This window comes from Haliaeetus albicilla, chromosome 8 (assembly GCF_947461875.1).
Source record: "Haliaeetus albicilla chromosome 8, bHalAlb1.1, whole genome shotgun sequence".
NCBI lineage: Eukaryota > Metazoa > Chordata > Aves > Accipitriformes > Accipitridae > Haliaeetus > Haliaeetus albicilla.
In genome coordinates, this window is record NC_091490.1 from 11,682,491 (window position 1) to 11,705,462 (window position 22,972).

The 22,972-nt window shown below is 65.4% G+C and overlaps 1 protein-coding gene across 1 annotated transcript; it reads left to right on the top strand.

Moving 5' to 3' along the window:
- Positions 1-741: 741 nt before the first annotated feature.
- Positions 742-22,970, top strand: PTCH2 (patched 2). Its single transcript, XM_069788881.1, has 24 exons — positions 742-953; positions 1,267-1,459; positions 11,681-11,870; positions 11,998-12,067; positions 12,308-12,399; positions 14,384-14,579; positions 14,680-14,801; positions 15,183-15,330; positions 15,534-15,665; positions 15,746-15,901; positions 16,025-16,117; positions 16,206-16,331; positions 16,410-16,528; positions 16,650-17,055; positions 17,139-17,451; positions 17,719-17,861; positions 17,951-18,131; positions 18,698-18,981; positions 19,437-19,574; positions 19,727-19,869; positions 20,135-20,234; positions 20,659-20,904; positions 21,073-21,486; positions 21,591-22,970. The coding sequence occupies exons 1-23, from the start codon at positions 876-878 to the stop codon at positions 21,484-21,486; spliced, it is 4,083 nt and encodes a 1,360-aa protein (XP_069644982.1). The 5' UTR covers positions 742-875; the 3' UTR covers positions 21,591-22,970.
- The last annotated feature ends 2 nt before the right edge of the window (positions 22,971-22,972 follow it).

A 22,972-nucleotide genomic window follows, 5' to 3' on the forward strand; every position in this document is an offset into this window, starting at 1 on the left:
GCCCTTGGGATGCCCTTGGGAGGGATGTCCGTCCCTCGGGGCAGCTCCAGGGGGCTGCCGACCCTTGCGGGGTAGCTGTGGGAGAAGGGGTGGCTCCGGGGGGATGCCCTGCTTATGGGGTGCCCATCCTTGGGGAATAGCTGGGGGGGGGCTGCCTACCTTTGTTGGGGGTAGTTACAGGGGGATGCCCATCCTTGGGGGTGGCTGTGGGGGGATGCCCAGCAGGTGGGGTTTGCTACGGGGGGGGGTGCCCATCCCTTGGGGGTTGCTGCGGGGGATGCCCACCCCCGGGGGTGACAGCGTGGGGGTGCCCACCCCTGCGGTGCGGCTGGGAGTGGGGGGGACCTGCCCGTCCCTGGTGTTGTCTCGGGGGGGCGCTGCCGTTCCCGGGGCGAGAGTGGGGGGGGGAGCAGCCCCGGGCGCGGGGGGGTGCGGGCAGGGCGGGCCGGACCGGGCCGGGCCGCCGCCGCCGCGCTCCCCCCCGCGGCGGAGCCGGGCCGGGCCGGGCCGTGCGGGGCGGGGGGGCGGGCGGGGAAGGAGAAGAGGGGGGGTGAACGGGGGGGGGGGGGGAGCGCCGCCGTGTGTGGCCGCCGGCGGCGGGCGCGCCGTTGCCTAGCAGCGGCGATGGGCGCTGCCGCGGCGGCGGCGGCCAATGGGAGCGGCGGCGGCGGCGCGGCCCCGGCGCCCCCCGCCCCCGCCTCCCCTTTAGAGGCGCGGCGGGCGGCCGGCGGCACACAGCCCTCCGCACCGGCACCGCGCTGCACCGCCACCGGCCCCGCTACCGGCACCGCCCGCCCCGCCCCGCCGCGCGCATGGGGGCCGCCGCGCTCGGCCCCACATAACGGGGGGTGCCCAGCCCCGCCAGTCGCCCCGCCATGCCGGCCGAGCCCCCCCGCTCCGCGCCGCCGCCGCCGCTCCCGCTCCGAGCCGCCCGCCGCAAGCCGCTGCCCGAGGTAAGGGGCGAGCATCGCCCGCTCCCGCGGGGGGTTCCCGGCCGGGGGGGGTGGGGGGCTCGGAGAGCGCGGAGGAGCCGGGGGGGGGTTGGCGGCGCGGAGCGGGTGTGTGGAGCCCCGTGTCCCCCGGCTCGGGGACTCGCTCTCTCCCCGGCTGGGGACCCGCAGCATCGCGGGTGCCGGAGGGGTCCCGGCCTCGCGCCGCAAGCCCACGGAGCGTGGCTGCTGCGGGATCCCCCCCCGCCCCCGCCTCCCCTCCCCGGGCAGGGTCTCCCCTTCTCCGCTCCCGGGCTGATCCTTGCCCTCTCCCCAGGGCAGGGCCGTGGGCCAAAGGGCCCCGCTGTGGCTGCGGGCCCGCTTTCAGGCGCTGCTCTTCGCCCTGGGCTGCCGGATCCAGCGGCACTGCGGGAAGGTGCTCTTCGTGGGGCTGCTGGTGTTCGGGGCGCTGGCCGTGGGGCTGCGGGTGGCCTCCATCGAGACCGACATCGAGCACCTCTGGGTGGAAGGTAAGCGCGGCCCCACGCGTTCAGCCGCCCGTGGGAACCGGCCCGGTCCCGCTCCCGGCCGCGGCTTTGTCCGTGTGTCCCCCCCCCCCGCCCCACGCGGGGCGCGGAGGTGCGGGGCCGGCGCGGAGGCAGGTGACAGCGCGGGAGCGGGGCGGGAGGAGGAGGATGCCGGCCGGGCGTCCCGCGAGCGGGGCCGCGGAGGACCGGGCCGTGGGTGCCCGCGAGCGGGGGTCCCGGCCGCGTGGTGCCGAGTTGTAAAGGGACACCCCCCCCCCACCGACCCACCCACCCACGCGTGTCCCGGCGGGGGTCTCCGCGCGAAGGTGCGGTCGCGTCCCCGCACGAGCGGACACGTGCGGCGGGGGTGGCGCTCGGCGCCGGCTGAGCGTGCGTCTCCCCACGCGTGGGCACCCCCTTTCCCGCGGTGCCGCTCTCCCGCCGCCGGGCCCCTTCCCCGTGGGAAGAGGCCCCCGGGGCCGGTTGCAGCCCCGTAGCGTGGCAAAGCCGGCAGCCGCGGGGCTGCCGGTCCTGGCTCGGGACCCCCGCCCGGAGGGGACAGAGGAGCGGGCAGGGTCGGGCAGGAGCAAATCCCCGTTTCCGAGTGGAAGCGGCTGATCCCCCTCCTTTGTTATTAATAACTCCAGCGTGGATTTTTCTCTCCCCTCTCCCTGCAGCTCCGCTCCCCAGTGCTGGGATTTGCTTTCCCTGCGCCTCTCTCCTGCTTTGGGGGTCCCGGGGGAGGAAGGGGGGGGCAGCACCCCGCATCGCACCCCCCCTGCCCCATCCTTGCCAGGCCCTGGCCGGGGGGGGGGGTCTCCCAGCCTGGGGTCCCCGGCGGGGTGCTGTGCAGGGGCAGATGTTGCTCAGCGGAGGGGTGTCAGCCATCTTTGTGCGGGAGTGCTGCCTCCTCCCCCACGCCCCGCTCCCTGTGTGGTCCTCAGCTACTCTTGGATTTGGTTCAACAATAGAAGCAACTTTGCTCTCCCACCCCCTTTTTTTTTTTTAAAAAAAAAAAAAAAAAGGCCCTGTGCTCCCTCACTGCTGCTCACACACAGATGCACGCACGCACCCCTGCCCAGGAATCCCCAGCTTTCCCACCTGCTCCCCACTCCCAAGGGGTGTTTGTGTGTGTGTGTCCCCCAATCTTGTCTCCATCACCCCTTTCCTCTGCAACACGTAGCAGAGAAATCCAGTGATACCTCCCCGTCCGGCTGGCATCTGAGCGGTGGCTGCTGGAGGAGGGACGCGTGCCCTCCGTGGTTCCCTTGCTCCGGTTTGTGGCTCTGGCTCCATCGGATTTTTTTTTATTGTGCTTTTGGGGTTGCGAGGAGTCAGCGTTTCGTGCAACCACGGCCAGAGCCAGGGAAGTGGCTGTGGTTCTTCCCACTGGGGGGGAACGGGACTTGTGGCACATCGGGGTGGAGAGCGGGATGGGGAAGGGGCCGAGCCTGGGGATGGCTGGAAGTGCCCAGAAACCCAGCTTTTCGTGCACACCCGCTCTGCGCCCCACCGTGCTTCCTTGCTCGCGTGGGTACGGCCAGGAGGGACTGCAGCTGTTGGGGCATATTTCCCCCACACTGTGGTGTGGCTATAACGTGGGTGCCGGGGGCCTCTTTGAGGAACTGGCTCTTTCTCATGGCCGGGGCATCTTCTTCAGTGTTGGGAGCTGGTTTTTTTTTGTTTGGTTGGGTTTTTTTACCCCATGGTGAAACACTGCTGACCTGGGGTGTCCCACCCCTTCCTGGGCGATGGGTGGGTATACTGGGGTCTGCACACAGCCTCTGCTCTGGATCTGTAGCACCTGGGGTGGGGATGGTCTGCAGTGCTGGGGTGCTGCTCGGGGGGGGTCCCCCCTTGGCCTTCCTGGGAGGGCTCTTCCCCCAGGAGTGTACACCTAGGGCAGACCCCTCTGTGCCTTGCTCCTGGGTGGCACGGCCCCAGCGTGCTCGGGGAGGCCGTCTTTGGGCGTTGGCACCGTCTGCGACCACCAAGGACGATGTGGCCAGGGTGGCTTTAGTCCTGCGGGGTCCCTGACGCGCATGCGTGGGTCAGGATGTGGAAGGAAGGTTTGCAGCGGCTCTTTCAGTCTCGTGTTATCAGCTGTGGGGCTGCCTCCCTTCCCCATAACCGTGCGTGGGTCCTTGCCTCTCTGCTGGCCACCACTTCTGTGTTTTTCTGGCGAGATCAAAGCATCCCTTGGTGTCCTCAGGTGTACCCAGCCCTCCCTGATCTCTGGACCCTCTCCTGCTGGTGTGGGGATGTGCATTATTGGGGGCAGGAGGGCCTGGGCTGCCCCTGAGGAGCAGGACACAATTTCTCAGACTGTGCGGTTGGATCCTGACCACTTGAAGCTGCTTGGGGATTTTCTCAGCCGCCACTTTCTCCCATCCCTGGGTGTGCGGCAGGGTTGCTGGTGTGCCTGTCCATCCCTCTGCAGCAACCCTGGTACTGTCATGCCAGGTTGAGGCAGTGCAGCTCTTGCCACTGGGCTGGCAAAGCTGGTGCTCCATCAGCCTGGCCCCAAAGCTTTGGGATCCCCAGGGTGCCAGGGGACCCTGGGTCCTGTCCTCTCTGGGTATGTGTGAGGAGAAGTTTGCAGGAGCGTGGCCCATCCTGGCCCTGAGGCAGCGCCGTGGGGCGTCTAGGAGCAGGGCATGTGTGCAGGGAGTCCCGGTCATGTTGTCCTAGGCCAGTAGGTCCTGGCTCAGAGGCAGGGTGGTTGAGGGTTCTGGGAAGCCTCTGATGAGCCTCTGAAGCTGGTCTGTACCTGATCACCTGCCTCTGCCTAGCCAGGCTGAGGGATGTGGGTTGGTGATGCTCCAACCCAAACCACCTCACCCAGGTGAGGTCCCGCAGGAGTGGAGTGTGACTCTGTGCTGGGCTGTCCCCGCTGCAGGCTGAACACAGCCCTCCGGGAGCTGGGGACCTGGTGGGCAGGAGAGGGAAGGGAGCTGCTTCCCGGGGGGGCACCGCGCTGCTGCTCACCCACCCCCTACTCCCAGGGGAATAGGGCGGGCAGCCCTGCTTTGGCCTCCTGGCTGGGGTCAGTGTTGGGGCCACGCTGATGGCAGGTGCCCCAATGGGTCCCCCGAGCCTGGGTTGTGACCCTGGCTGCTGTGGGGAAAGTGCAGGGTCTCCGGCCCCAATTTGGGGGGGAGGGTGTGTTCACAGCCACGCAGGCTGGGGGGTGCTTGCGGTATCCTGGGGTTATGCCTGACCTGCATCCCTGTTTGGGAGATGGAAGGAGGCCATGTCACCCCATAAATTGGACTTGACTGTGGAAATGTTCAATTAGGCTCCTCCGAAGCAATTAGCCACTCGGAGGCTTTGAAATCCCGGCTAGCGGCGAGTGTTGAGTTACCTCTAGACACCTGGCAGCTGTTCCCGGCTCTCCCAGGGCGTCTGTAGGGCCAAGGGGCCGGGGCAGAGAGCTCCGGGCAGGCAGAGCCCTGGGTGGTGAATGGGTCTGCCTGATTTATAGCACCGAGGGCTGGTTCAAAGGAAGGCCGGGTTAATTCCTAACCGGAACAGCCGAGCACCCTGCACAGCCATCGCGCTCTCAAAGAGCTGCTGAGTCTCCCCGGAGAAGACCCCGTCCCTTTCCTGGAGGGGTCAGGGACATCGTGAATGTGCCAGTGGGATGAAATGGGATGTGTGGGATGGGGGTGAGGGGAGTTTGCGGCCTTGTTCCCAGCTTGGGGGAAGAAGCTGAGTCACCCCCCAACCTCCTCGGCAATAGCTTTTGTCCGTCCTTGACCTCCGCGACAGGACTTGGCACAGGGCGTCCCCTCCCTGGCACCCGGGGCAGGGCTGGGGTGCAGTCAGGGGCTCTCCCTACAGCAGGGACAAGCGGGAGAGCAGATGCTGGCTGGCTCCGTCTTTGCAGAGAGAGGGGCATTGGGGATGGGAAAGCCAAGGATGGGGATCGAACACCCTCCCCACCTTGCCTCCACCCTGGGGAGACCATCCGTGTGGCCCCTCTTCCCAGCCCCTGTCCCCACTGTGCTTGGTGGGACCCACAGGGGGTGGGGGGGTTGGGAGGGGCAGCTGCTGTGGTGGGGAGTGGGGTGCCGTGGCCATTCCTGGGTGGGCACGGGGAGAGGTGGGTGGTCTCGTTGCTGCTGGCGGGTGGGTTTTGTGGGGTGAGGCGTTGGTGCAGGGGCTGAGAAAAGAGGAGGCGAAGCCAGGGTGTGGGGCTGGGGGGCTGTGTGGGGCTGGTGCTGGCAGCATGGGGGGCTCTGATGGCAGCTTGTCCCTGCAGCCGGGGCAGTGAGACGCCTGCCGGGATCCGGCCTGGTGCCCAAGGGGCGGCTCCCGGGCTGCCACGTCCCCGCTTTGTCCCCAGATGGGCGTCCTGTGGGGTCAGGGTCCCCACTTCTCTTGGGGTGCGATGATGCAGGTATCGCCCCGCAGGGAGGGAAGGGGCAGCCGGGGGTCCCCAGCGCTGCCCTGGGGACCCTCCTGCCTGGCCTGGCAAGATTTTTCTTTGGGACCCTGCGGTCTTCTCTGTTCACAGGGGCTGAGCATCCTTGGGGACCCTGTGTCCCCATCCTCGGGGGCTCGGAGGAGCGAGGGGCAGCTGGGGCGATTGCTGCCGTGGAGTGCCAAGGTCCCCGTTATCCCCCAAACCCACCTGCCTGGCTCTGCCCTCTGCTCCAAAACACCTTCTCCCTCGCAGCCTTGGCTGGCTCTGAAAGGACCTTTCTTCTTGGGGGGGCTCATCCAGCAGTCCCCTGCCTGCCCAAAGATGGGGCGCAGGCAGTTCGCCTTTATTTATCTTCAGGAGGCGAGTGCGAAACCTCTTGCTTTTCCCTTTCCCTTCCTTGACAGCTCGGTCAGCTTTTTTGGGCTGGAAAATTTTGCTAATTAACCCAGAGAGACTGGGAGACTCTTTACAGATGGCTGTGGCTTATCTGCCCCTATCCATTTTGCTTTGCTTTTCAACTTATATATTTTTTTATTTCCTAGAAAGTGGTGGGGTTTTTTATTTGTTGTTTTTTTGTTGTTTTTTTTTTTTAACTTAGACATGTCCATGGACTTAGGGAGGGGGCTCTTTTTTTGCGTTTTAAATGTTATTTGGCGGCTGGGAGGGGGCAGCGCCAGGGCCCGAGAAGAGGGTTTTATTATCTGCCTCTCCCTCGGGCCTGGAAAAGTGGTCTGAGTTCAAAAAATTCATTTCTTGCCTGAATGAAGCCAGCAATGTGGAAAAATTTCACCATTCAGAGGGGGATGAATGTATGTTTCAACCACACATTAAGTGACATTAGCAAGCAGTGGAGTGCCTAATGTGGCCATTTTTCACAGCAGCCAACAGAGGGGGTGATTAGCATAATTAGTACAGGCAGCCCTATACATATGGAAATGGCAAATGCCTAAATGCCAACACCAGTGGAAATTTATGTCAATGCTGACAGGAGTCTTAGCGGTGAATAGTTCCCAACTGAATCCCTCTCCCCCCCCTTTTTTTTTTTTCTCTTTTTCGGGGGTCGCGCTGTCCCCTCGGTGCCGGCCGGGGCGGTGCGAGCTCCTGGCTGCCCCCCTCCCCGCGCTGGGAACCGCCGCCCGTGATTTGGGGTAATAAAGACATTAATTTAGCTTTGCCGTTAAACAAAAGGGTTTGGCCGGGGCTGACGGCTGGGGAGCTGGCCCCAAACCGGCCCTTTCAGCCCCTCCGCTGCTGGCTTTTTGAAGGCATCCCCCTCTTCTGCCGCCCCTCTTGACTCAGCCGGGCGGCGGGAGCCCCTTTGGTGGGGCCGGCTTTGGTCAGAGGTGCTGGGGCAGCCGCGAGCCCTCGTTCATCCCTCGGCGCTGCCGAGGACACCCATCTGCCACCCACCTACTCCCCCTTCCCCGGGGCCGGCCCCACGCCACGGGGTGAATGGGGCCGGGAGGACGTGTTTTGACAGGACGGGGCCACGGGGCTTTTGGCGAGGCCGGCGGTAGCGGCCGGGACAGGTAAAAATGGCTCTTTCAGCGTGCCCTGGGCGAGACTTCCTCCGGAGCAGCATGGGTCCTTTCACTGCCTCCCTAATCCAGCTAATCCGCCCCACAACACTTTGAAGGTGGCCTCCGGCTTGCGCGCCGCTCGGCACGGGGAAGCGGTCGGTGGAGGGATGCTCGGGGCGGTGCCTCGGGACCCCTTCTCACCGCGATGCGGGATGGCGCGCGGGATGCGGGACGGTGCCGGCGTCTCTCCGATGCCCGTGGGGGCTTTAATCACCCAGGGGTGGGCATGTCTGCCAGCGGGATGCGCTCAGTCTGTGTCACTGGGATAGCTCGACAGTCCAGCGTTTGCCCCCGCGGGTGCCCCTTGTTGTGGCGGGGGGGGGGCTGCTGCAGAGGGGGGTCCCCCTGGGGATGGCTTTTCCCAGGGGATCTCAGCACGACCTTGCCCTCCTTCCAGCTGTGGACTTGAGCCAGGGTTTCTAGCCCTGGTATCGGGATGTTGTGCTGTGGAAAGGGGGCTGCTCCCCAGGGCGGCCCCCCCTTACTGCCCCCAGCTCTTCCCTTGGTGGGGGGCATGGCTGGAGCTGGGGTCAGGGCTGGCCTGGCCCTGGGACAGGACTGCAGCATCCCCCGAGTACCAGCCAAATCTGGGACTCGCCACATTTGTTACCACATCCCCATTACATCAGGAGGACAGGGCCTGATTTTTGGAGGCCGAGCGAGGATGTGTACCCCGGTGTGCTCCCTCCCTGCCACCCTCTCCCACCCGGGTCACCCAAGCGGTGGTGACAGCTGCTGGCAGTGCCCAGGTCCCATCTGCAGAGTGGTGGCACTGCTGTTGACCACAGCCTCCACCTACCCTGGGGGACACAGAGCAGTCCTTGCAGCAGCATGCATCTCCTGGGGGGGTCACCAGTGCCTTTCCATGGCCCCCAGCCCCTCCCATGGCCCTCCCTCACCTCCGGCCCCTTTGCCCTTACCAGGCAGGGAGGGCTCGGTGTGGGGCTGGCAGCCTGCCCCAACCCACTACCCTCCTGGTGCCGGCCCGGGCACGCTGCCCTGGCGTGCTCAGCCTGCTGCCCCCCACCCGTGGGTACTTGGGGACAGGGCTCCCGTGGGGTTTGTCCACCTCCCGCCCTGGGTGAGCACTGCAGGAGGTCCCCTTGCTGTCATGCCAGGCAGTGTGGCTGCATCGGGGTGAGCCCTGTGCCAGGGGGCTTGCGGCTGTGCCGGGGGCAGTGGGACCCGACATGGGCTCCTCTGATCCCAAACCCTCTGAGCTGAGTCTGGGGGGTGCTGGCAGCCCCCGTGGGGATGTGGGGTGAGCTTGGGTCAGACCCCTTCCTGGGCAGGGGGCAACACAGGGGCTCTGTCCTGGCTGAGAGCAGGAGCAATCCCTTTCCCTCCCCGCCAGCCTGGGGCTGCCTGTGGCTGGAGGGGGGGGGGAGGCTGGCACCGGGCAGGGTGTGCTGTGGTCCCAGCACCCACCGGGGCAGCCGAGGGCACAAGCTGGTCTCACTGGGCGAGGATGAGCCGGCTGCAGCCCCGGCGCTGCAGCCGTGGATCCTGTGCCAGGAGGGTTTGGGGAGCGGTGGTGGGGGTGGGGGGTGGCTCAGGCAGGGTGGCCGGGAAGGGGGTAGGGAGGCTCCCGCCCTGCTCTGTAATTTTGCGGCGGATGCTGTAATTATGGGGAGGGCTCCCCCGGCGTGGCCCGCAGGCGGGAGGCAGCCGCACACGCAGCCGCCCTCGCTGCCGGGGACCCTGTCCCCTCCCTGCCACCCCTGCCCTCCCTGTTTGGGCATGGTGGGAGCCCGCTCTGCACCCCGGGTGTATGGGGTGCGGGTGGGCATGGGGTCCCATCCACCCTCCAACCCACGCTGCTGTGTGCCTGCACCCTGTGACACCCACCCCACCCCAGCATGAAACCCCCAGCCAGTGGTATCCACAAGTGGTGCCCACCCCAGGGAGGATGCTTGCTCAAGGCACGGCTGCCACTTGGGACCACCCTGCCCCAAGGCTCCGGCATGGGGTTTTAGGGGGGTGTGGGGTTCACTTTGCCCAGCATGGGGGTCCAGGGGTGGTGGTGAAGCCAAACCCTGCCGGGGAGCGGAACGGGCTGTTAATAAGCAGGACCAGGGCGCCTGATTGGAACCAGAGGGCCCTTTGCATGAAAAAGCCAAGGGCTCCCTTTGTTAATTGGAATAAAAAAAAAAAAAAAAAAAAGAGAGAGAAGAAGAATTTACATACAGTTCCTCATTAATGTGCTCATTGTTGGTATCGGGGCGCCCCCCCAGCCCCCTCCCCGGGCCGGGGGGCTGCGTGCGGCGTGGGGCGTCTCTCCCCGCTCCCGGCCCCGGGCCGGCCGGCGGGCGCGCGCCCGTTTGAAGTGTCCTTGGCAGCCCTGTGTGCGCTGCCTTGTCTTTTCATGTTGCTCTTTGGTTAATTAGGGTGTTGGAATTTGAGGCTTCCTCACAGCCTTTGAAGCTTGCTGACGGCTCGCAGTGCCCTGTTCCAAATTAACACTAATTACAAGGGACGGCTTTTTATTTTCTCTTTTTTTTTCTTTAATTTTTTGGGGTGCTCCCCCCGCACTCCACACTTGCAGATGTGCAGCTCCTCCCGCAGCCGTGCTGGGCGGAGATGCCCACGGGGCGCAGCAGGATGCGTCCCCCGGGAGCGGTGGTGATGCTGGGCACCCCCCCCCATCGCCGTGTCCCACCGCCCACCCGGGTTCGGCGTGGGTGGCATGGCTGAGATCAGAGCAGCTCGGTGCACCTCCTGCCCGACCTCCCAGCCTGCTGGGAAGGGGACGGGTGTCCCGTCCCCCATGACACCCACCCTCCCTGTGTCCTTGTCCCCTCGCCCCGGGCACTGCCATCCCCTCTGACACACACACAAAGGCTGAGGCTGTGTCCCCCCCCTCCCCAGCCCTGGCACAACCTCCATCCCAACTGGCATCTGATGGACACCAGCTGCTCCCCAGCCCAGCCAGGAACAATAAAGACACTTCCCCCTCCCCGTTCCCAAAAAGCAGGGGAAAAAAACAAAACCAAAAAACACCAACCCATATAATAAGTCATTAAAAGGGAAGATTCTGCTCCTTATTTGCGGTCTCGCTCCGGCCTCCTCGGTGCTGGCAGGGGGCCAGGCCCGCCGGGGCCCCCGCCTCTTGCTGAGGGAGCATCCCGGTGCGGATGAATCCTGACCCCCCCCCTTCTTCCCCAGCACCCGGGGCTGGGCAGGAGCTGGCCTCCCCCCTGCCAGCAGTGCAGGGGTATCCCTGGTGGGTGGCACTGGGCACTGCAGCATCCCCCCACCCCAGGCAGGGGGCTGGGAGCAGGGCGGCTGGGTGTTGTACTTGGCGGGGGTCTCAGGATCATCCTCCCACCCTCCTCTGGGCTGTGTCGTCCCCCCTTGTCGCTGTGCCAGGAGGGTTGGGAGCCCCTTGTTCGACGGGGATGGGGACGGCTGTCCCTGGGATGGTGCTCTGCCACGCAAAAGGCCACGCGGGGTTTGATCTCAGCCCCAGCCGTGCTGGCCGGGAGGGGATTTTTTCTTCTGTGCCAAGGCGGTTGCAAATGAAGTCGGCAACTTCTCCCGGAAACCTCAGCCCTGCCGCGCTTGGAGCTCTCCTGCTGCCTTCAAGGACAGATCTCAGAGCCTCGGCAGGAGGAGAAGGGTCCTGCAGAGCTCCCCAGTGTCGTGTCCCTCCCCTGTGCCCAAACCCTTCCCGGGGTAGCCTGCACCTGTGGGGGCTTGGGGGTGCCCGCCTCTCCCTACACCCATTTCCTGGCCAAAATGCTGCCCGCCTTGGGGTGCCAGGGAGCAGCTGGGCAGGGATGGGGTGGGGTGTCCTCAGTTTTGCTCTCTGCGTCGGGGGCCGGTTGTGTTGGGCTTGGGTGGGAGTGGGCAGGATTTGTCCCATCCGCTTCACCAGCTGTCCGTCTGTGGGGTTTTTCCAGGGAAAGCAAAGCCAATGAGCCACTCTGGTGCTGGAAATATCCATGTCGGTGGGAAGGGGGATGCCCGGTCCGGTGTGGGCTGGGGTGCTCCCTGCTTGGGTCCCCTGGGTGCGAGCACCCAGAGCATGGAGCAGTTGGGGAACCCCATGGCAAGAAGCCCCCCCACGGGTTAACGTGGCACCATCTGATGCTGCGGGGGGCCTCGCTCGTGCCAGTCCCTTTCCCTGGGCATCCTGATGGGCAGGACAGGTTGGTGGGATGGGACCTGTGCCAGCCTTGGCACTGACGGGACACATCGTGGTTCCCTCCACAGCAGGCAGCCGGGTGAGCCAGGAGCTGCGCTACACCAAGGAGAAGCTGGGCGAGGAGTCCGTCTACACCTCCCAAATGTTGATCCAGACGCCGAAGAGGGATGGGGAGAACATCCTGACGCAGGAGGCCCTGCAGCTCCACCTCGAGGCGGCCCTGGCCGCCAGCAAAGTCCAAGTCTCGCTGTACGGAAAGTGAGTCCGGCTCCAGACGGGGGGTGATGGGGACCCCCGCCGTGTCCTGTGTGTGTCCCCCCACTACCCCTTGCCATGTCCCATGCGGGATGATGCTTGTCCTCAGCTCCTCCTTCTGCCTTTCCAGATCGTGGGATTTGAACAAGATCTGCTACAAGTCGGGTGTCCCCATCATTGAGAATGGCATGATCGAGAGGGTGAGTGGCGGGCATGGCATGGCCCCCAGGGAGCCCCCCCCCCATGGGGGATCGGTCCCCCAAGGAACGGGTAGTGGATGGGCTGTGGTGGGGATGGGGCTTGGCAGCCCCAGGTGCTGCAAAGGCACCGCCAGCTCCGTGCGGGAGGGTGCAGGTTTGGGCAGCCCAGCGGGGTTGAGGGGGGAGCAAGGGGGGCCTGATCCATCCCTGCTGAAACCCTCCCATCTCTTCCTCCCACAGATGATAGAGAAGCTGTTCCCCTGCGTGATCCTGACGCCGCTGGACTGCTTCTGGGAAGGCGCCAAGCTGCAGGGAGGCTCAGCCTACCTCCCGTGAGTGTGGGGGGCCGTCCCGGGGTGCAGGGGGCCACGGGTGGGAGCAGGGGCTGAGGGGGCTGCCAAGGGACTGCGCTTGACCTCCCCAGGCGGCTTGGTCCCACTGCCCTCAGGTCCCTCAGTGCTGCCTCAGGTCCCTTGGTGCTGCTGCTTGTCCTGCTCGCCCCCAGGATGGTCCCACCACCATTGCTGGTCCTGCTGGGTCAACACCCTGGGGACAGGTCCCTGTCCTTGTCCTCCTGGCCTCGGTGGCACAGGCAGGGCTGCACCGCTGCGGGAGGAGGGGGGGCTGCACCCCACGGGCAGGAGCTGCCCGTCCCTGCCGTGCCGTGCCATCACACCAGCCAAGGATGGGGATGCAGGGACAGAGGCCGTGCTGCAGGCAGGTCCCTGGGGGCTGCTGCCCCCCAACAGCGCTTTGTGGGTGCCACGATGACGAGGAGGCACCCACACTCCTGAGCCATGCCCAGGGACACAGAGGGCGCAGAGTCCCCCAGGGTGGGTGGCAGGTGACTCCCAGCCAGCTCCCTGCACCGCGGTGGTGGGGCTGGGGACCCCGGGCTGGGCGGGGGGAGCCCCCCCCCACATTCCTTCTGTTTACGCGTGTGTTTGTCCGGGAGAGCCGGGGCGGCTTGTGCATTGTCAGCAAACGCAGCCCCGCGCTTTCTCATGCTAATGCTGCTCTGAAAGCTGCCCCTTGCCAAACAGATGAAATAGTGGCCTTATTCAGGCTGCTGCCGGACGGGAGGAGGGGGAAGGGGCCACAGCATCCCCAGCCAGGACTGGGGGACCAGCTTTGCCCCACCAAGACCTCAGGTTCTCCCCATCCCAGCCTGGGGAGCAGCCGGGAGTGGGAACGAATGGGGCTGGGGTGGCCGTGCCAAGTGGGATGGCATTGTCCGCCGGGGTGGGCATCATCCTGATGCCGGCCAGGGTATGTGGCAGGCAGAGTGGCACCCGCAGCAGCAGTGGGACCCATGTCTCCTCGGAGCCGGGTGAGCAGGTGCCCAGGCGGGCACCCCGGCTGAGTGCCGGCCAGCCCATGGGGACTCGTCCCCCTTTTTAACGCCGAGGGGTGAGCGGGGCGGGAGCTGGAAGAACAAAGAGCAGCAATCTATGGAAAGACAAAAGGATTTGCCCTGGCTCAGTGAAGCAAGCGAAAGCAGATAAAAGGGGCTCTCTTTGGAAGCAGCAGCAGCTCCGGTTGGTATGTGGGAATCTCGAGCGGCCGGCTCCGGCCCAGCCAGACTTCATGAATTATTAGGCTGCGTTTCTCCCCAGAGCCCACACTCGCTCGGGGCTTTTTCTTCCCCTCTTTGGAGCGCTGGGCTGGGTTATTGGCTTTTTTGTGTGTCCTTTCTGTCTTAAAAAAGAAGCCGAGTGAGGCTGGGAGCTGGCCCCCAGCACCCCAGGCTGGGATGAAGGGAGTAGAGCATCCTCAGGCAATGGAAAAGCCCCTTTTCCTGGGTACCCAAGTCCCATGGGGTCCCGCTGGACCTTCAAGGACCTGGTCTGCACCCAGCTCCCAGCACCGTCCTGAGCCCCCAGAACCTCTGCTGAGCCCCAAAACCTCCAGCTTGGGGGGAGGTGGCAGGAAGGGCGGGAGGGGATGCTGGGAGCCCTTGCCTGCCTGCTCCCCTCTATCAAGATGTTAGCCCGCAGGCAGTAATCAGCCTGACTGCTCGCACAAAGCGAGGCCGGGCGGTGGGGCCGGCTCCCCCCGCTTTGTCCCAGCCTAACAGGATCAGGCATGCTACTTGACTTGGGCACGGCCCGCTGCGCGGTGCGGGGCACGGGGGATGCTGCAGGCGGCTCGGGGAAGGGGTAAGGGATGCGCTGGGGACTGATGCTGCTCCTCTGCATCCTCACACCCTGCCTTCGAGGGCACCCCCAGGACCCATGGGATGAGGTGGCAGTGGTGGTGGTGGTACCGCATGTGGATTTCGGCATCCCCATCACCCTAGTCCTGCTCTCTCCCCAGGGGCCGCCCGGACATCCAGTGGAGCAACCTGGACCCTCTGCAGCTGATGGAGGAGCTGGGGCAGTTCACGTCCCTGGAAGGCTTCAAAGAGCTGTTGGACAAGGCAGAGGTGGGGCAAGCTTACATGGAGCGGCCCTGCCTGGACCCCCGGGACCCCCAGTGCCCCCCCAGTGCCCCCAACAAGCAGAGCCAGCAGGTGGGTCACAGCCCGTGGTGACTGGGAGGGGTGTGGGGGCTTGCTGCTCTCCTGCCTGCCCCATGGTCCTGCATCCCTGACGCCACCCCTCCACCCGCAGAGCCCCGACATCCCAGCTGAACTCTCAGGGGGCTGCCACGGCTTCTCCAGGAAGTTCATGCGCTGGCAGCAGGAGCTGATTTTAGGCGGCACGACCAAAGACTCCCAGGGCAAGCTGCTACGGTGAGAGCTGCTGCGGTGCGGGTGTCCCCAGGCATGGCGCAGGGGCCCAGCCGCAGCACTCACCCCCGGGACGGTTTGGGGCAGGGTTCCCTTATCCTCATCCTCATCTTCATCCTCGTCCTCATCTGGTGCCCATGGGAACCCACTCTGGCTGCAACAGGGGCTGCGGGGCTGTCTGGGAGAGCATGTGAGGCTGGCGAGTGTATGGGGCTGGTGAGCAGGGCAGTGCTTCTGAGCAAGGAGGGGGACTGGGGCCAGGATGCCTGGGTCCTCTCCCGGTTGTCCACGGTGGGCCTGGGAGCCGAGGGGTGGGGGATGGACCCAGTCCTGCATCCCGGGGCGCTGCAGCCGGTCCCAGCGAGGTGTGTGCCTGTCCCCCAGTGCCGAGGCCCTGCAGACCATGTTCCTCCTCATGAGCCCCCGGCAGCTCTTTGAGCACTTCAAGGATGACTATGAGATCCATGACATCAGCTGGAGCGAGGAGAAGGCGGGCGCCATCCTGGAGGCCTGGCAGAGGAAATTCGTGGAGGTGGGCACCGGGAACAGCCCCCACATGGGGCTGTGCATGGCATCCCCCTGCGCCCTGGCCACAGGTCCCGGCACCACTCTCTTGTGGTCTGGTGGGTCCCTTGGGACCCTCAGTGGCGATGCTGACACCCTGGGTGGCTCTGGGGCAGATGTACTGGGGAGTGGGGGGGTCCTGACTCCTCTAATGGGGTGCACCTCTGGCAGCTGGCACAGGACTCCATCCCGCCCAACGCTACGCAGAGCGTCCACGCTTTTTCCACCACCACGCTCAATGACATCATGAAGTCCTTCTCCGATGTCAGCGCCATCCGGGTGGCTGGGGGCTACCTCCTCATGGTGGGTGTGCCTCCTCTCTGTGTCCCCCGCCGTCCCTCCATCACCGCCCCTGACCCCGCTAACCCTCTGTGCTCTTCCAGCTGGCCTATGCCTGCGTCACCATGCTGCGGTGGGACTGCTCCAAATCCCAAGGGGCCGTGGGCCTGGCCGGAGTCCTGCTCGTGGCTCTCTCCGTGGCCTCTGGCCTGGGGCTTTGCTCACTGCTGGGCATCTCCTTCAATGCAGCCACCACCCAGGTATGTGCTGGGGGAAGAGCGGGTTACTGTGGGGCTGGTGGGACCCTGGGGGCTGCAGGGTGGCCGGGTCCCCTCCCAGGCAGTGGCTGTGTCCCCCCACTGACGCTGGCTGCTCTCCGGCAGGTCCTACCCTTCCTGGCCCTCGGCATCGGTGTGGACGACATGTTCCTCTTGGCTCACGCCTTCACTGAGACCAGCCAGCACATCCCCTTCAAGGTGAGCACCAGGCCCTGCCCAGGGGCTCCCTGGCCCCCTCCCGTCTCCCCATGGCCCCTCTCGTCATCCCCTCCCTCTGTCCTCACAGGAGCGAACAGGCGAGTGCCTGAAGCGCACGGGGACCAGCGTGGCTCTCACTTCTGTCAGCAACATGATCGCCTTCTTCATGGCAGCCCTGGTGCCCATCCCTGCCCTGCGCGCCTTCTCCCTCCAGGTAGGGCCAAGGTCCCTCTCTGGGAGGGGCAGGAAGGGACGGCCAGACCCTGCTCTGACGTGTCCCCCCTACCCACAGGCTGCGGTGGTTGTGGTGTTCAACTTCGCCATGGTGCTCTTTGTCTTCCCCGCCATCTTGAGCCTGGACCTGCACCGCCGGGAGAAACGCCGGCTCGACATCCTCTGCTGCTTCTACAGGTACCGCCGGACTGGCCAGAATGGGGCTGACCCTGTGTGTCCCCGCCAGAAGCGTGGGGTGACTCTGTTCCTCAACATCTCCTCCTCCTTCCCTCTCTCCTCCTTTCCTCTCTCCCTGCAGCCCTTGCTCCTCACGGGTCATCCAGATCCAACCCCAGGAACTCGCCGATGCCAACGACAACCACGCCTGCCACCCGTCCCCTTACGGGCACCCCGGCGTGGCCACCAGTACCCAGATCACCACCACCGTGCAAGCCTTCACCCGGTGCGACCCCTCGGGCCACCACGTCGTCACCGTCCTGCCGCCCACCTCCCAGGTGTGCACCTCGCCCGCCGTCCTCCTGCCTCCCACCGATCCCCTGGGCTCGCAGGTCTTCGCCCCGTCCAGCTCCACCCGGGACCTGCTGGCCCAGCTGGATGAGGCCAAGGGTGGGCGGGAGTGTGTCCCGCTGCCCTTCTGCCGCTGGAGCCTCGCCGACTTTGCCCGGGAGAAGTATGCCCCGCTCCTCCTGCGGACCCGGACCAAGGTGAGGTGGGGACGGCCCTGGCAGTGCCACCCGAGGCGGGTGGGTGGCAGGGGACCCTGCCTGACCCCTCGCTGTCCCCACAGGCGGTGGTGGCGGTGCTGTTCCTGGCACTGCTGGGGCTGAGCCTCTATGGCACCACCATGGTGCACGACGGGCTCTACCTGACGGACATCGTGCCACGGGACACCAAGGCGCATGCCTTCATCTCGGCCCAGTTCAAGTACTTCTCCTTCTACAACATGTTCATCGTCACCAAGGGCGGCTTCCACTACCCGGGTGCCCAAGCAGCCCTGCTCAGCCTGCACCAGGCCTTCAGCACCGTCAAGTACGTGGTGCGGGAGGGCAACCGCGACCTGCCCAAGATGTGGCTCCATTACTTCCAGGACTGGCTGCGAGGTGAGGGACACCCCTCTTCTCTTGACCTCCCCTGCCTAAGAACCCTCTCCCCAGCCCGCACCCTCCCCGTTGCCCTGGCAATGCCTTCTCTGGTGTGTGGCACCCTGGGGAGGGTGGTCCCGTGGTGTCCCCAGGGTGCCCAGCAATGCCAGGCTGAGCCCTGGGGTTTCTGCTTACCCGTCCCACTGGCACGACACTCCCTGGGGCACACAGGGTGCCATGCAGGGGTGCCCCAAGGGATGCTCACCCCCCACACTGTGTCCCCAGGGCTCCAGGCCACCTTTGACAGGGACTGGCAAGCTGGGCGCATCACCCACGACAGCTACCGCAACGGCTCCGAGGACGGGGCGCTGGCGTACAAGCTCCTAATCCAGACCGGCAACAAGAAGGAGCCCTTCAACTTCAATCAGGTGCGTGGGGACGGGGCTGGGGCAACTGGGCTGGGGACAATGCTGTGCCCGCTGCCCGACTCACGCCCAGTCCTGCTCTCTCCCCGTAGCTGACCACGCGGCGGCTGGTGGATGAGAACGGCATCATCCCCCCTGACACCTTCTACATCTGCCTGACGGTGTGGGCCAGCAACGACCCCCTGGGCTTCGCCGCCTCCCAGGCCAACTTCTACCCCCCGCCGCCCGAGTGGATCCATGACAAGTACGACACCACGGGCGAGAACCTGCGAAGTGAGTGAGCGCGGTGGGCTCCCCACAGCCTCCTCCTGCCCCCCGACATCCCCCTGCAGAGGACCCTGCTCCCTGCACCTTTCCTGCCCTGCAAGCATCCCCCCAAACTGAAACTCCCCACATCCCTCATCCCATCGACATCCTCTGGTAGAGAAACTGCCCTGCTTCCCTGTGCCCCATGCTTGTCCCCCTGCACCCTACACCCTGAGCACCCCACTGTGCATTCCCTGGGCCCTTAATGTGCAGCAGCACACCCCTGCTCCCGCACATCAGCATTTCGCTGCAAAGAAGTCCCTCCACTCTGTTCCCTCTCTGCCCCACAAACATTCCTCTGCAGCAGAACCCCCTGCTCCCCATGACTCCCCACCTCACAAGCATCCTGCTGGCAGAGAAACCCCCTCCTCCTTGCCCCCAGTCTGCTCCCTGCACACTCCCCAGCCCCGTGGTACCCAGCCAGGCATTGTGCTGCCTGGGCTGCACTCAGGCTGGTGTGGCTGGGGTGCCCCCGTGGTGCCTTCACTCCCGTGCTGCCCGTAGCCCCATACTGCCCGTGCTCTCCTCTCCAGTCCCGGCAGCCCAGCCACTGGAGTTCGCCCAGTTCCCTTTCTACCTGAGCGGACTGCGTCGCACGGCTGACTTCGTGGAGGCGATTGAGAGCGTGCGGGCTATCTGCCGGGAGGCTGCCCAGCGCCACGGGGTGCTGAGCTACCCCAGCGGCTACCCCTTCCTCTTCTGGGAGCAGTACATCGGCCTGCGCCACTGGTTCCTGCTGGCCATCAGCATCCTGCTGGCCTGCACCTTCCTCGTCTGTGCCCTGCTGCTGCTCAATCCCTGGACGGCCGGCATCATCGTGAGTACGCACCCCGATGCGTGGGGACTGGGGGGTGACCAGCTGTGTTGCCCTCCTGACGGCTGGGTAAGGGGACATCCAGCCCTGCTCCCATCCTGCTGGGTGGCCCTGGGTATCTGCTTCATGGGGATGGGGTGATGGGGGTGGCCAGGGGCACCCTGGGTGGAAGGGACACCCGTATGGAGGTGGCAGTGGGTGGGTGATCCATACGAGGGATCAGGGACGCCCATTATGAAGGGAACATGTGTAGTGGGCAGGGGTTTGGGGACATCCATGCAGAGGAGGGTGAAGGCTACCCCCGATAGATGGGACAGAGGGGTACCCCAAATAGAGGGAAAAGGGGCAATGGGGTGAGGCTGTCCTACATGGAGGGGTAGGATCGGGCATGCCAGACAGAGGGGCAGAGGGGACAGCCGGTCAGAGCCACCCCTCAGTGACCCCACCCCCCTCCCCAGGTGTCCATCCTGGCCATGATGGCAGTGGAGCTGTTTGGCATCATGGGGCTGATGGGCATCAAGCTGAGTGCCATCCCCGTGGTCATCCTCATCGCCTCGGTGGGCATCGGTGTGGAGTTCACCGTCCATGTGGCCCTGGTAAGCACAGGCAGACCCCTGCCCGGCTGTGGGGCACCCCAGTTCCCACTCTCCGGCACCCTCAGCCCCCCTTCGCCCCATGTGCCGATGAGTGGCCATGTCATGAGTGGCACAAGGGGACGAGCCCCGCGTGACATCCCCATCCCATGCAGGGCTTCCTGACGGCTGCAGGGAGCAGGAACGTGCGCTCCGCCGCAGCACTGGAGCACACCTTCGCCCCCGTGATGGACGGTGCTGTCTCCACCCTCCTGGGCGTCCTCATGTTGGCTGGCTCCGAGTTTGACTTCATCATGAGGTGAGTGCCAGAGGGGGCTAAACCAGCTGCTTGCTGCCCCCCAAAAGTTTTGGCAATGGGAGCTGGTGAGTGTGGCAGCCCCCTGGCTGGTGGTGGGGATGTAGGGCAGCTGGCGAGGACGTGTCTTGCTGGGGGTGGCAGCTTGCACGGAGGCCGGGGAGTCATGATGGGGCTAGGGTGTGTGGTGTGGGAAGCTGTGTTTGGGGTGGGACAGGGTTCATGGCGGCTGTGCCCGCTTACCCCCTCTGCCTGTGCCCCCCCCCAGGTACTTCTTTGCGGTGCTCACCATCCTGACGCTGCTGGGGCTGCTCAATGGGCTGGTGCTGCTGCCAGTCCTGCTCTCCGTCATCGGGCCACCCCCTGAGGTACAAGACCTCCATCCCACCTCTCCCTGTCCCAACCCTGTATCTACATCTCCTCATCCCCCATTGCCCCTCACCCTGTCCCCTCTTCACCCCATACCCATCCTTGCCTTGTCCAGTCCCAACCTCGCCTCATACCCACCTTGGCCCATCCCTCACCCGGTACCATCCCTGCTTTCCCCCATCCTTTCTCTGCCCCATATCCAACTTGCCCCATTTCTACTTGACCCCATTCCTGCCTCACGCCACACTCGACTCCCCCTATCCCTCCCTCACCCATTTGACCCCATCCCTGCTTCACCCTGTATCTCCCTCACCCCACATAGCCCTCACCCCATCCTCACATCACCCCATACTCCCTGCCACCCCACACTTCTCCATCCCTGTATGTCCCTGGTCCCTCTGACGCTGTCCCCTCTCTCCCCAGGCATCCCTGGTGGATAACGGCCCCCACCTGCCCCCGCCGGCACCGGTGCCCCCGTGCCTGGGCCCTGGGGGGCTCTATGTACGTCGCGCCCCAGCCTGGCCCGCCGCCTTCCCGGACCCCTCGGACACGGAGTGCTACACGGAGGGCAGAGGGCCGGGCAGCCCCCGGGGGCCCTTCATTGTGCCCCCCGCTCCGGCACACATCCTGCTGGAGGCTGGCAAGGACCCCAGCTTCCCACGCATCACCGTGAGTGCCTGCCTGCTGTGGCATCGCTGGGTCCCCAGCAGCCCCTCAGAGAGGGTCACAGATAGAACTGGGGGACAGGGGCTCCTGGGGCTCCTGTGGTGCTGGTGGGGTTGCCAGCGGGATGCTCGGCATGGCTGGGGGCCCTCATGCTCCATATCCCCCCTCCAGGTGCTGAAGCCCTACAAGGACAGCCCGGAGGTCCAGGGGAAGAAGGAGGGTCCTGGCCTGCAGCCCACAACCCCCCTGCCCTTTGAGGAGCCGTGCCCCGCGCCGCCCCGAGACTACCCGCAGCCCTGTCCGCCGGGCGCCCGGCCAGCACCCACCGCAGCCCTGCCCACCTACAGCACCCACCTGCAGGGTCCCGTGGGCAGCTACGCCACCGTCACGGCCACCGCTTCGGTGACGGTGGCCCTGCACCCCACGCTGCCTGGCTCCTACCCCAATTTCGGTCCCAAGGGCTTCGCCGGTGGTGAGCAGGACTGCCTGGAGGAGCCCAGCATGCCCAGCACCGGTGGCGCCGCCGTGCCCGATGCCTTTGAGATGCAGAGCATGGGACGCCGCGGGGCAGGCACCCGGCGCTAGGTGAGCTTGGGGACATGGGCACCTTAACCTGGGGCTCGTGCACGGCAGCATGGGGATGCAGGTTTGGAGGAACCCGGCTGACCCCCTCCCCGTTCTCCCCGCAGGTTGCTGGCTCCTGGGCAGAGCATCTCCCCAGCGCCTGGCAGGCACAGGAGGGTACACAGCGGGGTCGCCCGCATCGTGCTGCTAATCGCCGGAGCGGTGATGCCACCCGGTCTTGGCCGAGGAGGACTGGCCCCCCCGCACCCCCCCCCCCGCAAAGGGGCTCGGCAGAGCGGGCTGGCACTTCTATGCAAGCTGTGTGCAGGCCATGCCCTGCCCGCGTGTTCCCCCACCCGGGGCTGTGCTGATGGTGCCGTGTCCCCTCACCCAGGGTTTAGGGTTACCCTGCCCCAGGCTTGTTGCCCCCCCAGAAATGGAAGCACTAACTCCCCCCTCTGTTTCTGGAGCTGCTGACAAGGTGGGCTCGGTGCCCTGCCAGCTCCCCCTCTGTGGGGTCACTGCCTGCTCCCTGTCACCTCCTCCTGGGAGCCCCCACCCAGGCCACAAGCTGGGGTGCCCCAACAGGGTGACCTGATGCCCCCCCGTCCCAATAAGGGGCAGCCCCACAGCTAGCCATGCCCTGGGGTGCCATGGGCAAGGCCTGGGGCGGACACCCCCCACCTTTATTTATTGCAAAGGGAAACTATCTATAGAGAGATATATATTTTTAAGCTTATTTTAAAAGATTTATTTCTCAGCCTACGGCCTCGCCCGGCTGCCCAGGGTGCAGGCAGGGAGGGGGCAGACCCTTGGCCGGTGCAGGGCTGCCTGCCGGAGGCTGCAGGAGTCTGGGGCAGGGGTGCAGACCTGATTCACGCCCCCGCTTCATGGGGTGCTGGGTGGCCACGGGCAGCTCACCCCCTCTGACATGCTGCTCGGTGCCTCAGTTTCCCCACCGGCGAGCACGGGAGGGCTGGAGATTGGGGACGTGCCACGGCAGAGCCAGGGAGCCTGTTGCTCCCACTGCACAGGCAGGGTTTTGGGGTGGGGTCCTTGCTGTGCCGAGCCTCTGAGCTGCCCCACGGTCACAGCCCCTCGTGCCATACTTGTGCTCTGCCTTGGTGACAGCACGTGCTGGTGCACACATAGGGCAGTGCACACTCATGTGGGCACCCGTGGTACCACCGGGCACATCTCACTGGGAAAACATTTCTCACCGTGTCCCCGTGCAACGGGGCTGTCCCTGAGGTCAGCCCCTGTCCCCTGTCCCCCGTCCCCATCCCGGGCACCATCCGCACCATTACCCAGCACTTTAACTCCAGCGGTGTTTGCCGTGCCCGTGGCCCCGGCCCCCCCTGGCCCCCAGACACTGCCGCTGAGCTGGGGTGGCCTTGGGGACCCCGTGCCAGGCGTGGGCACGGCGGGCAGCCCCCCCCCCCCCCCAACACGCCATCTAAGTTATTTATATCAAAGAGAGCAAAGGTTTATTTTTGTAGTTTGTACA

Excerpts from the sequence above, each read along its gene's own strand:
- PTCH2 (XM_069788881.1), top strand. The coding sequence starts at position 876 with ATGCCGGCCGAGCCCCCCCGCTCCGCGCCGCCGCCGCCGCTCCCGCTC. Across the intron at positions 11,871-11,997 it reads CAAGTCTCGCTGTACGGAAA|ATCGTGGGATTTGAACAAGA; the intron begins GTGAGTCCGGCT and ends CTGCCTTTCCAG. Across the intron at positions 16,118-16,205 it reads GCCAGCACATCCCCTTCAAG|GAGCGAACAGGCGAGTGCCT; the intron begins GTGAGCACCAGG and ends CTGTCCTCACAG.